The following is a 13,993-nucleotide window of genomic DNA, read 5'->3' as shown; positions in this document are numbered from 1 at the left end:
CTTCAGAGTGCGATGGGTTTCTTATCTAGACATTTGATTCTTCAGAAGGTTGACCTTCCAACTATCTTCCAAGCCGTTCCAGTCAGATTCAAATCCTCAAACAGTCATCACGGCTCTTGAGGATTTATCTGTTGGTAAATAGACTGGTGGTTTATGCAAAATCTGCACCTTTGTGCACTCTGGTCAGAGTAGTCCTCAGGACTGTAATGATACAGCTCCTTTCTCGCCCCTTAAAAAAAACCTGACCATTCTTCCTCGGATTAACGACCGTAACTGTCCAGCGTTTAACTTTTGCTAGGTTCGTTATATTCCACTGCTCCCCTGTGGCTCTGAGCGTCCAGTCATACCAGACTATGGCGGCTTATCCTTCATCTCGGTGGCATTTTCTCTCCAGTGGTTTGGTATAATGATGCATCTATCTGCACCAGCCCTGGGGCGGGAGGACAGATGGATGGCTTAAAAAACAGAAATTCACTCTAAAACCCCTCTCTCCATTGACTGCTCGATTTGAGGATTGTAATTACCTGGGATTTCTCACACCCCTTGTGGGATGAAGACGAATGTAAATGTAATTAACGCAATGTTTCTCACCTGTTAATAGTAAAAGTCTTTGAATCTGAGTAATTGTTTCCACTCACGCTTCTTGCGCAGTAAAAAAAAATGCTCAAATGTGCAAATTGAGAAATGAGAGCCATGTGTGAGCGCTCATAAATCCAACTCAATAAGATACAGTGCAGTCCTAAGTTTGTCATGCAACCAATGGCCTTTGCAACATTCGTCATTCATTCAGAAATAAAAATGGATATGTTGAACAGAAATAAGGAGACCTCGATATATTATGGATGAGGAAAAATAGCATTCTGTGTATAAAGTGCTGGTGAGTGCATTATTTAGCAGTGTAAACCGTGAGAAGGAAAAAATGCACTCATCGCAAGAGATAGCATCTACAAATATGGACTGAAAGACTCATGTTATATTTACGCTACGTGCAAAATCCAACTAAATTAGGACATGTTCCTATAAATATTATATTATCAACCATGATACAACTTTTGAAGCCGAAATAGGAATTTCTCATGATTAGTGTTTCAACTTTTCATTAATGTTGATGGATTTTCACCAATGGAGGGAAGAGGTTTTTCACAGATGAAAGCCAATGATTTCTTCTTCAAGATGGAGGTGGTGGTGGTGGCCTCTGCTTGCTCCCTCTGAAGCCATTTTTTCCTTCATGGCGGAACCACCGTATCTCTCTGAGGTTGTCTAGTCCGCGTGTTCCCTCTTGGAATACATAGGGCAAAATTTTACCATCTACTGCATAAAAAGTCAAATAAATGTTAAATGAAGGCAGAGGGGAATGTTTAAGTTTGCATTTTCCGTGTCTTCTCTCGTGTGAAATTGCTAATCTGGGCCCTGAGCGTGAACCTCTCTGTTAATAGCGAAGGGGTTCGCACATTGTTGAGACGGTGTGTTAATGTGTTTGTTTTTCTGTGTGTGTGTGTTCACCCTTCCAGGAAACCCGTCTGCCAGCGGGACGGGCACCCTGCAGATGCAGCTGCTTGACATAAATGACAACGCCCCGTACGTCTTCCCGCCCGAGGTGGAGGTGTGCCAGAGGCCCGACCCCAACGCCATCAACATCACCGCCAACGACCCTGACCTAGCGCCTAACGCCGGACCATTCGCCTTCGAGCTGGCCAGCCGCCCCACCGACACACGCCGCAACTGGACCCTCACGCGCCTCACTGGTCAGTGAAAGCCTATGTACTTTGATAGGATTTTTTCTTCCTTGAAAAGGTAGTTCTCCAAATACCAATTTTAGTGACTAGGTATTGAGTCCAATGTTGACGCAAGTTCAAACTAATTTAAACAAAATCAATATAATACAATACAAAATCAATACAATAGAATTCAATACAGAAATATTGCAAATATTTGATCCAGGGCAACATCCCCAATTGCATTCAGAGCATAACCAAGGTGGATAGAAGCCATCTCCACTAAGTGTGTAGGGGCGAGGAACTGCTGATTTTGGGAAACGTTCCCTAACCCAATGGAGGAAGGTAGAGGACAGATGTGAGAAGAGGCTGACAAGAAGTGCATTACTTGCTTACTTACTCAAGTAAAAGTCAAAAGTATCATCTCTAAAATCTACTCAGAAAAGTTCAATTTGCCCTGACATGTATTAAAATAGAAGTACGTTTGTGCATGTAATGTCAATCCGTCTGGATCGTGTCACAAGGCCTACATTTCCAGCGGCCCTACAAATTCTCTTACGGACATTTCGATTGAGTTTGGGCCCCCTGAAGCGGCTAAATGCATCATTTCGGCAGGGAACCGAGCTCCCTAACATTCCGGCAAAGAGGCATCCAAACATGCAGCTGTGTCTGGCCGGAAATTTCAGCTGCATGTTTTTCTCCCCACGCCATTTGTCTGCTGGTTGACTTCTGTTTTGCATTTTCTTCCTCCTAGTCATATTAAACCAAACACACATTGAACCAAAACAACAACTGTCCGGTCATCAGCCACAGCTACAGGCCCTCTTTTACAAAGTCTACATGACATTAATATCTGTCTTGTTTGCGTATCCTTTATCAACTTATGCTTTCCCCCTGCCAATCCAAACCCTTCAGGCGAGCAGGCCCAGTTGCGTCTTCGCATCGGCTTCCTGGAGAGCGGCATCTACTCCGTGCCCATCATCATCACCGACTCCGGCAACCTGCCCATGTCCAACACGTCCTACCTGCACGTCAAGGTCTGCCAGTGCGACCACCACGGCGACTGTGTGGACATGGAGCGCATCATCGCCGCCGGCCTGGGCACCGGGGCCATCATCGCCATCCTCATCTGCATCATTATACTGCTAGGTGAGCCTTGTAGACACACACACACACACACACACACACAGACACACACACACACACACACAGAAACACAGAAACACGCACTGTGCAAACACATGTGCCTTTTGATCCTTGCAGGGTTCTCCTCTGCCCACCAACCTCTGGCCTCATCAGCCGCAGTATGTGCTTACACAGCGCTGTTCACCTTGCCCCCTCAAACTCCTGAGCGATGCACTTCACCTCCCCGAGTGCCTCTAATCCCCCCCCCCCCCCCCCCCCCTCTCTTTCTCTATCTCACACACTCACACACACATGTGCACACAGCTACACACAAATGCCCTCAAGGCCTTTTCTTATGAAATCAACCCAGATTTTGCAGATCAAAGGGGAGAATGGCCAGTCAAGCTTGCTGTCAAAGTCTGCCAATCCACTGGATAAACTGGAACTGGGAAAAAAAAGTGTCAACACAGGTTTCACACAATTTCACTCGAACCAGCAGAAGTGTGCTCTGCATCCTTTTCGGGGTGTTTACCATTTTCTCTTGTAGGAACGGGACATAAAACTCCAGAAAACGAAGGGTTCTGAGAGGCAACGCCCAAAGCGACTGCTGATGACGCTGTACAAGCAGAGATTCTCACTAAAGCTGACGTGATACAGTTCCATTCTGTATATCAATTCAATTCTGTATATTAAATTTGAATCGCAAATATTTAAAAGAGTCACGGCTCATTTGAATCGATTGAATTGGATCCTGGCTATACTTCGCCATGATGGTAGCTTGGATATCCTTAGGAATGCCTAAATGTTGAGCAGAAGTTGAGCTTTAGAAGGTCGTTTGTGTCTGATTTTTGGGGCTCATCCGGCCCAGTATTGTATCTCTTGGTATTATAGCATTTTTGCAGCTGTGTATATGCTGATGTATGTATTGTTTTGTGTATTTCATTCTGTTGATTCTCATTGGCTGGTCACAGTGCGGGATTTATGTCCACTTGGGATGTACCGTGCCTTTGTGTGTGTGTGTGTGTGTGTGTGTGTGTGTGTGTGTGTGTGTGTGTGTGTGTGTGTGTGTGTGTGTGTGTGTGTGTGTGGGGGTCTGTGTGTGTGTGTGTGTGTGTGTGTGTGTGTGTGTGTGTGTGTGTGTGTGCGTGCATGCGTGCTTGTGTGTGTACACTGTAATTGTGTCTTTTATGTGTGAGTGACCATCCCAGTTTCCTTGGGGATAAATAATCTTTCATCTATCTAACCCCATCTCTCTCTCTCTCTCTCTCTCTCTCTCTCCGACAGTCCTGGTGCTGCTGTTTGTGATGTGGATGAAGAGGAGAGACAAGGAGCGCCAGGCCAAGCAGCTGCTCATCGACCCCGAGGACGACGTCCGCGACAACATCCTCAAATACGACGAGGAGGGCGGAGGAGAGGAGGACCAGGTGACTTCCCCTTCTCCTTTCTGCCTTTCTTTTGTCTGCAGTGTTCACCTCTCTCTTCCGCCAACTCACCCCCGCTCTCGCCATTGCTATTTATCTCATCTCTATCTTGTCTCAAAATGGAACATGCCTACCTACCTTCCGCTGATTCTCACACTTGTGTTTCATTTATTGTCCTCTCTCTCTTCGAATCGTTCCTTTATCATGACATGACCTTTGTATTTCACACTCCCATCCACACCCATCTTGTGCTTCTATGCTTCACATTTCCACACTAAATGTGTTATAAAATGCTATAGACATTTCATCCCTTTCAGAGGTTTTGCTTTTCATTATTTGTGAGAGCAATTTTACAAAAAAAAGAGCCACAATTATGACCATTCACCATCATTGCCTTTAGTGGTCACTCTTGCACCCTGGTGGGACAATGTAGCCTCAGTAGGGATTGGCTGAATCCATTAGTTCTGATGGAAGCACCTGACTCTCGACCTGAAGCTTTCTGCAGCATTTTAAGCAAGACCTCGAAGTGGAGCGCAAAAGGGTCAGAGACTGAAGCAGGGAGACACATCTCCACATGTGTCACTAATGGGCTTTGGCACAAGCTACAAATATTTTGGTTGTCTCAGCCTTAAAAATTCTCAACCACAACGCAGGAAGTTCAGAAGAAGAACTGCGCCTAAAATTAAATGACAGGCAGCTGAGAGCCCTGTACAAGAGCAAATTCACTCATGCTCTCTCTTTCTTTCTCGCTCTCCCGCTCGCTCTCTCTTGCTCTTTTTTTTCCACCCTCTCTCTCTCTCTCTCTCTCTCTCTCTCTCTCTCTCTCTCTCTTTCTGTCTTTCTCTCTCTCACACTCTCTCTCTCTCTCTCTCACATACACACACATAAACACCCTCTCATAACAGAGCCCCAACCGCCCTCCCCCACAACAAACTCCCAAACAAACCCATCCATGGGAAGTGATGATATTGTTTGCGGCTTGGCTCCTCCTTGACTGTTTTCGGTCTTCTGTCCTCCAGCTAAGATTAAGCAGCAACAAAAGCGGACCTCAAAACGGGATTAATTGCTTTCTCCTTGGAGCCGCCCCTCCCTCTCCCCTCCCTCCCTCGTCCACCACTTCAGATCTACTCCACTGGCTCCAAGCACACAAACCGCACTGCTCTGATGCTGCGTCATTTCAATATTTTGTTAACCCCTTTATATCAGCGATTCTTAACCTGCAGTGTGAGATCCCCAGAGGGAGATTGCGGGGCAGGACGCGTGTGGTGAAATCGTTTTTCATATTTTTCCAAAATATTGGTAAAAAAAAAATACTGACTATGTATTGTATGCCCTAAGAGGGCTCGCTGTAAAACAGAAATAGAACCAATTCAGACAAAAGTGCCTGCTAAGAAATATATATAAATAATATATGAATATGTAAAATATATGTAAAAATGTATTGCAGATTGAATTAGGTTTTATTTAACAGGGTCTCTGAGGATTCCTTACTTTATATAGAGGCAGAACTGTAAATGGATGTAGATTTCACTCTCTCTCACACACACACACACACACACAGACACACAGACACACGCACACACACCCACACACACACACACACACACACCCACACACACACACACACACACACACACGTACCTACAGACACACCTGAGGCCTCCCAGCAAGCTCGCTGGGTCCTAAACCGTCGGCTCCCGAGCAGTCTGATTTAACATTTTCCTCAGGTTGAGCACCTCGCTGACAGCAGTAGCCGAGAGAAGGCAGGATGTTTTCCCAGCACCCAGTCCATTTGCTAGAAAATTCTATAAATCTCCAGAGCGATTGGATTGAAAGTTAATTTACCTCCAATTGCTCGGACTAACGCTGCCAAGTTGCATCGACGATGTGCCGAGGTCATTGCTGTCAAAGCCAGTAGGCTTATGATGGATAGATGGATGGAAGGATGGATGGATAGATGTTTTGCCACAGATTCAGCGGGGGTTTCTCGACAATGCCACCGCCCCCCCCCCCCACCCAATGTGACTGTCACAGGATCTGTGAGAATGAAGTGGCAGCGAGGGAAGGGTTCCTTTATTTTTAGGCAGGGTGAGAATGAGCAAACGCAGACACAATGTGATATATGCTTGAGGCATCTGAAGGATGGATGTTTCTGAGGAAACTAAAAACCACCAACGGGACTCACATTGCTCTAAATTCCTTGATGAAAAAAATCCAAAGGAAAAAAAAAAAGCGGGCGGAGCCTAGAGAAGACTCTTTGGGGCTGGAATTAGTGCCTAGAGTGTGGCAATAAAGATTTATCGCCAAGGCACCGGGGTTCAAGGGCCGGCGAGCCGCCATCACTCAGCAGATATGGCTTCCTCCCCTCCTGACACAGAGAAAATGTTCTGAAACAACAACAAAAACAAATACAAAGAAAACCCCCGAAAACCAAGAGTCAATACAAACGTGGCTTTGAGACACCACCCATTGAATTGTGTTGTGAATTTTTAAACAGAGACAACTGAGGAATGGGCCACAACCTTAAAACCACTGACAAGTAAAGTGAATCACATGCTTTATCTCATTCCAGTGGCACCTGTCAAGCAGTGGGATATATTAGGCAGCAAATGAACAGTCAGTTGTTTAAGTTGATGTGTTGGAAGCAGTAAAAATGGGGAAGCGTAAGGATCTGAGCCACTTTGACAAGGACCAAATTGTGATGGATAGACAACTGGGTCAGAGCATCTCCAAAAAGGCAGGTCTTGTGGGGTGTTCCTGGTATGCAGTGGTAAGTACCTACCAAAAGTGGTCCAAGGATGGACAAGTGGTGAACCAGTGACAGGTGGTGCTGATGCACGTGGGAGCAAAGTCTGTAGAGCTACTTGAGCACTAATTGCTGAAAAAGTTAATGCTGCTATGATAGAAAAAGTGTTAAAACATACAGTGCATCACAGCTTCCTGCGTATGGGGTTATGTTGCTGCAGACCAGTCAGAGTGCCCATGCTGACCCCAGTCCACCACCAAAAGCACCTAAATGTAGTCATTTTTCCTTGAAAGCTCAGATTTTTGTGCTATTCTTCAACAGGATACCCCAATATTATATAGTATCGCACTGATATCCAACACCAGGATCACAATCTGTAGTCAGTACAGTGGGAGTGCTGCTCAGAAATGCTACCATAAAACCTCTTGTCTGTGACTATTCAGCCTCACACACACACTCACATAGTGTGAGTGTGTCTTTGTCTTTGTGTAAAAATAAATATTAAAAAAGAACGTAATGTCTACAACTCAATTTCCACCTCCCAACTCGCAGTTTTACCTACGCAAAGCATGACAATTTCACACCCCAGTGCACATGCACCCCCATCCCACCCACCACGATCCCACACACATACACACCCAGCAACATCTGAGCGTGAGTAATAGAATTCAATACACTGGAGGGTTTGTCACAGCCCACGTGGTTTGCGAAAAAGACGCATTGGGGGCGTTTGCTTCCGCCTCCGTACCATCCCATCACAGTTACTCTCTAAAAAATGGATGCCGTGCAGACAAGCTAACTGTAGAAGAGTTAATGCCCTCTCTGTCCAAATCCCAAGCTCCCTCACCAAGACAAAACCCCACCATTATAAGGTGTCAGGCTGAGATACAGAATCTACTACCTCACTGTTTGGGATGCAGGGTTTAATTTTATTTTTTTAAGTGATCTGTCAGTCGGACAAAGTAGAAATCGATTCTGCAGCAGATACTCGTCTCAGTAATGCTTCTTCTGTTGAAAATACTCCGGTCTGGCAGTTTGTACTTTGATTCTTTCTCTCAGTCAGGCCAAACTGGGCCAAAGTCCAGTTTTTTTTCTGTCAAATACTAGTAAATGAGGCAACAATGAAAATGCTCAGGGGCAATTTCAAAAAAGGATTGTGCGGCTTTTGCGGCCATTGCGGCAAATTATACAAAATGCAACTGTGTAATTCCCAAAGCACGCGCAAATGGTTACCCCTAACTGAGCTGCCAAGCAATTACCGTCTTGGCGCAACGGTGCTATTTGCACGTATTTCAATTAGGTATTATTCATACATTTCCCTTTCTATGCAAATTAGCCTTATTTAAAAAAAACTAGAGATGCACCGATTGCAATTTTCTTGGCCGATTCCAATTCCCGTTTTGTTTTTTTGTTTTTGTTTTTTTTAAGTCTGACCTGCAGATTCCGATTTTGGACGATTCTGATTTTCATTCAGTTGTATGTTCAGAATAAAACATTTGCTATTAAATCATTTTTACATTGTCGCCTAATCATTTTGAGTGTACATCCATGATCGGAGAAATCTAATTTGCTTATCTTTGGGCTACATTACATGATCTGATCACACTCACATGATAGGACAGCTGCACATACGGACTACACGGCAATTTTCACTTACCACAATAGTGAGAATGCTGATTTTGACACTGTGTGTTTATTATTGTTCATTGTTCAAAATGGAAACAATAATAGGACTGAATAATAATGAAACTACCTGAGTTCCGATAAAAGACAACATGGAAAGGTCACTGAGTTCCAATAAAATAGAATATGGGACTGTCACCAAATTTCAGTATAATGCAACCTGTAACTCTTCGTTTTAGTAGGACCCAACATGTTATAACTGTAACATGGAAGTATCCAATTCAAAACATTTATATTATATGTATATGGTACTTGCCATTCCATTAATTGCAATCACTGCAAAAAAAGTAATAATAATAAATGGCCAACTCGTCTCACTCTTGTACACTGGAATTCCTCCTCCGCTCACCATGTGTTAAACCAATTGAATAAAATCGAACGACTCCTTTTACTGAGTGACTAGTCACTCAGAACAGTCTCAAAAAAGAGTCAAACCTTTCATCATGAGTGGAGCTCATGCACTAGGAACAACCAGAAGCTGTAGTGGCGTGTAGCGATAGATATGCAGTCTGCATAATTTTGGAATATTGTCAGGTGAAATAATATATCTAACCTTCTTTGTTTACCTTGAAGTACCTCTAAACAGCCAACATTTCTTTCTTTCGCTGTCATTTTTGGAGCGTCAACTAGGTATCTTCCTTACATAACGTTGGTATCTGGTTTGAGTATTGGAGCTTTTTTACGAGTACATGAGCGCAGTTTTGGCCGTATAAATTTGACTGGCACAGATATATCTGACATTGATCATCGGTCACCGGTCATGGCCGATCAAGATAAAAACCAGCCCATTCCAGTCACTGGCAGGAATGGACTAGTAGTAGTAGTTTAGTATTAGCTAAGTAAGTATCACATATGGGATTTTTTTTCTAAAAAATAATGTCACCGATTTTCAATTTAAAGTTGTATTTGCACGATTTTTTTTCTCAGCGGCTCGCGATAGTGCTTTTCTACAACTTGGATTCCTGTTTTACTGATGATTTCTTCAAATGGGCTCTGAATGCTGGCCATTTGGTCCTGTTTTTAGTGTATCTTAACGGTGTTAAAAAATATTTAATTGGTCCCCTTGGGCCGTCTGCTCGCTCACTCCATTTTCTTAGTTCATAGTTGACAATATAAACTTAATATGTGCAACAACAAAAAAAGAATTCCAGTCATCTGTATAGCCTCCCAAAAAAAACAGAACATAATAGATCACAAATAATAATAATGACAAGACCTTGTCTTCCTGGCACAAAAAACACAATTCCCATAGTTTGTGATGTGTGTTTCCATCAACTGTTAAGGAGAAGCAGTTGGCTCATTATACAGATAGCTCTTTTTTCAGATGACAGGTTGAATTATCATGTCTTTTTACAAAATCGCAGCCACTTTACGGCCAAATTGGGGACGTCAAATTCTATGCCTTCAACGAGGGGATGTACCAAGGCTTGAAGGCTTGATGCATATGTGTTTGCCCCCACGTAGGACTACGACCTGAGCCAGCTGCAGCAGCCGGACGCCCTGGAGCCCGAGTGCGTGAAGGTGGGCATCCGCCGCCTGGACGAGCGCCCCCTGCACCACGACCACCAGTACCCACTGCGCTCCGCCGCCCCCCACCCGGGAGACATCGGAGACTTCATCCACGAGGTACGGTGTGGCGGTACTCCGTCAGGGAATGTTTGTGTTGGTGTGTTTAATGGAGAAAACAAGAAATCCAGAGCTTTGCCAAAACATTGCCAAAGACGTAAAAAAAAACTGTGTTTTCCCTCTGTTTGTCTGTTTTGTCTGGGACTGAAAGGAAACGCCACAAAGGGGGCAGACAGACAGCGAGACAGACAGACGGGGAGGCAGACGGACAGAAAGTTCTGCCTCTCTGGGTTGTTCTTAATTAGCTCCGTTAATGGTCAGGATTAGGCAGCTTGAGACGACTGGCAAATTGGAGGTAAATCCATTGAGTTAATCCCATGGACTGTGCTTGGGGCTGTTTGGCTTCTTAAAGGGGTAGCAGCTCAGGCTCTTCCTTCTTTTTGAATGTTTTTTGTTGGAACGTAGTTGGGCGTTGAGTGCCTCCAAACACGATAAAAGTATTTGCCCCTTTCCTGATTATTATATTTGTCGTCATGGGATGGTTCCAGATCTTTAGATAATTTTAGACAAAGGGAACCTGAGTAAACAAAAGACTGATATCAAATTGTACTGTTGGAAGCATTTGGCTACAGTTATGGTGCTGGAACAAAGGGGGCGATTACTTTTTCACATCGGTGAACATGGTGTTTGATAACTTTTTTCAGGAAATAAATGAAATAGCAATTTATAAAATGTGTTTACTCAGGTTCCCTTTTTCTAATTTTACAATTTGTCTGAAACCATTCAGCATGACAGATATGCCATAATAGAGGTAATCATGAAGGGATAATACTTTCTCAGCCGACTGTATTTGCAGGGTTGAGATTGTTTCGAAATGTGTACAGCCCAATAAGAATCAAATGGACATAACCATGACGCCACCAAATAATGCCTCTTCAGGGCACTACAGTTTTTGCCCTAAAAAACAAAAAAAAGCTAAATTATTTACAAACCCCCCCCCCCAAAATTAATATTTAACTGGGCAACATGATGACTAGCCAAGCCTCCATCTTGTTCTCCAACCAATCATCTCCTCCCACCTTTAATACAAATGGCGTCCCGTCACTACGTTGTGTGTGTGTGTGTGTGTGTGTGTGTGTGTGTGTGTGTGTGTGTGTGTGTGTGTGTGTGTGTGTGTGTGTGTGTGTGTGTGTGTGTGTGTGTGTGTGTGTGTGTGTGTGTGTGTCCGTGCGTGCGTGCGTGCGTGGGTGTGCCTCCATTTCTCGCTCAGGCTGGATAAAGACATCTGCCAAACAGAGCAATGAATAATGAGGCAGGAGCTGTCAGACATGGCGAGGAGCTCTCGACAGCTTAAACTGGCAGACATGACAAGCTGATGCCACTCCCTCGCTCTCTATTTCTCTTGCTCTCTCTCTCTCTCTCTTAATTCCCTCCTCCATTCAACACCAGTCAGTGAAGTGATAGGAGTTTCCTTGAGATGACAGACAGACGTGGCCCAGAAAACTCCTCTCCAGCTTGTGACATGTTCCTTGTGTTCCCTTTCAGAAGCAACGGGTGAACGTTGATAACATTTGTGTTTTTTAGTTATCAGTGCCACCATTAATCGATTAAATATCGCAATCTGGTTTTGAAGGAGTTCGATTTTCAAATGATTTGTTCATTTTGATGTTCACGTCAATAACATGACACTCTTTTTTTTTTTGGGGGGGGGGGGGGGGGGTCCAAAACAATTATCATTAAAGTATGAAGTATGCTCAATTTAAAACCACTTTCAAATTCTTGAAACTACTTTCAAATAGATTTTGTGAGTTTTTGTCGCTTAGAAGTCTAAAAATGTCAGTGAAACTAACGTTTTTAGACAGTGAAAAGGCCTACAGGGTTTATTTATGGTTGTACCTTTTAAATATATATTAATAAATACACAAATTACGTCAAAATTCTAACAAACTGTGGGGCGAATTCACAAAGAACGGATTGCGGCCGCTAACGGCACCATGAATTGCAATTGCGCCCACTATCTGCGCCGTCCTAGCGTCCGATTCACAAAAGATGATATGCCAGCACAAACACGCCCATGAAGTTTTGCTCCTGAGTGCAATTTTCCCTTGCTTTGTGTCTGATCGAAATTATCCATGTGACAAAGTATGAATGGTGGCTTTGCACCAACAACACAGGCAGGACCAAAAGAGAAGGAGAAAGAAAATGGGTATCAATGACTCTGTGGACATTTAATCCAATCAAAAAATAAATGTTTTTTACAGTATATACTGTACAGTATATATGGATATGTTTATATATCAGACATGTGGCCAAGTTCCTCTTATCCAAGAAACAAGTAAGTCCCTAGTCATTTTTTCTGGGGCAAGTCAAATCAGGTCAAGTCGAGTCCTTAGCTCAGGCATGTCAAGTCCCAAGTCAAGTCGCTTTTTTTCGCCCAAGATATTGCAGTCTTACCTGCAGTATCCGCTCTTTATAAAGAGAAAAGACAAGGTATTAGTACCTGTCTAATAATCATATTATTGGCCAAATGAATTTAATTTGTATTATAATTATTGATATTCAGTAAAATTAATGTCATCAAACAAATAACTTTATAAAAGCTTATTTATTTCTTTATTGCTTCTTTCTTCTTAATTTTTTCCCTCCCCATCACTTTTAAACATTGAAATACTGACAGCCAGAATACAACATCAAACTTTGTTACATTCCACCCCTGTCAGTCTGTCTGCCTGTTTGCAGAATATCTCAAAAAGTTATGAACAGATTTGCACAAATTGATTTGATTGAATGAAAATGATTGAATGACATTTTTTAATCCAAAAGTGAAGACTCTTGGCACAGTCATGGCCACCGTGATGATCTGATCATAAGATAAGATAAGATAAGATAAGATAAGATAAGATAAGGTAAGATAAGATAAGATAAACCTTTATTAGTCCCACAACGGGGAAATTTACATCGTTCCAGCAGCCAAAAGGGGACAGCAGAAAATAGAGGGCATATCAAGTACACACTATAAACAGTATAAAATATATACTGTGTGTGTAATCAGTGGGAGGGTACCGAGTGCTTCTCGTTGAAAAAAACGTCAAGCAGCAAGGAGCTTAACTGACAGGGTAGTCATCCAATCATCACAATGTCCAGTGTGCGCTCACATACTGGGTAATGTTACACTGACACTTGTAATGTGAACATTGACAACGTTGAACCTTTTAATATTTTATATTTTATATTAGGGCTGTGTGATATGACGATATATAAAGTCCTAGCCCAGCGATTTTGTTTTGACCGATATTTTGTCAAAAGAGCAAAACATGTTAATACATTTTAAAAAGACTTTATTATTTATTGTTTTCTTCTTTTAGTTTTATTCAAACTTTCTATATTTTGAATTGTTAACTTATAACCAAACAAATAAATACAAATAAACACACAAAGAATTTTTTGATAGAATAAAAAAGATTGAAAGATGATATTGAATTAGATTTCATTTCCAAGTTCCATGAAGACATCATCACTTCCGAGACGACTTTTCCGAGTTTTCCATGAATGCAACATGGCGCACGGCTTGGAGAGCTGTGTTTGTGTCAAAATGCCAGTGAAAAAAGACATGGATGCATTTATAACTCCTAGTCGGACTTCTGCACTTATTTTGGTGAGTAACTTAAAAGTACTGTAAAATAGACAAGTACAGGATAAATAATCTACGTTTTTATTTTGTTTATTATGCTTATTTT

At 42.7% G+C, this 13,993-nt stretch overlaps 1 protein-coding gene across 1 annotated transcript in view; it reads left to right on the top strand.

The window, feature by feature from the left end:
• The window catches only part of LOC307236393 (cadherin-2-like), a gene marked incomplete at its 5' end in the record, with an annotated part of 100,423 nt that overhangs the window by 82,715 nt on the left and 3,715 nt on the right, over positions 1 to 13,993 (top strand). Inside the window, 4 exons of the mRNA XM_080008802.1 lie at positions 1,512 to 1,745; positions 2,631 to 2,864; positions 4,125 to 4,264; positions 10,155 to 10,316. Coding sequence (XP_079864928.1) covers positions 1,512 to 1,745; positions 2,631 to 2,864; positions 4,125 to 4,264; positions 10,155 to 10,316 — 770 coding nt within the window. The remainder of the gene's footprint in view (positions 1 to 1,511; positions 1,746 to 2,630; positions 2,865 to 4,124; positions 4,265 to 10,154; positions 10,317 to 13,993) is intronic.

This window comes from Zeus faber, assembly GCF_960531495.2.
Source record: "Zeus faber genome assembly, chromosome: 1".
Lineage (NCBI taxonomy): Eukaryota > Metazoa > Chordata > Actinopteri > Zeiformes > Zeidae > Zeus > Zeus faber.
Note: the sequence above shows the minus strand (reverse complement) of the source record. Positions and strands in the feature narration are given on the sequence as shown.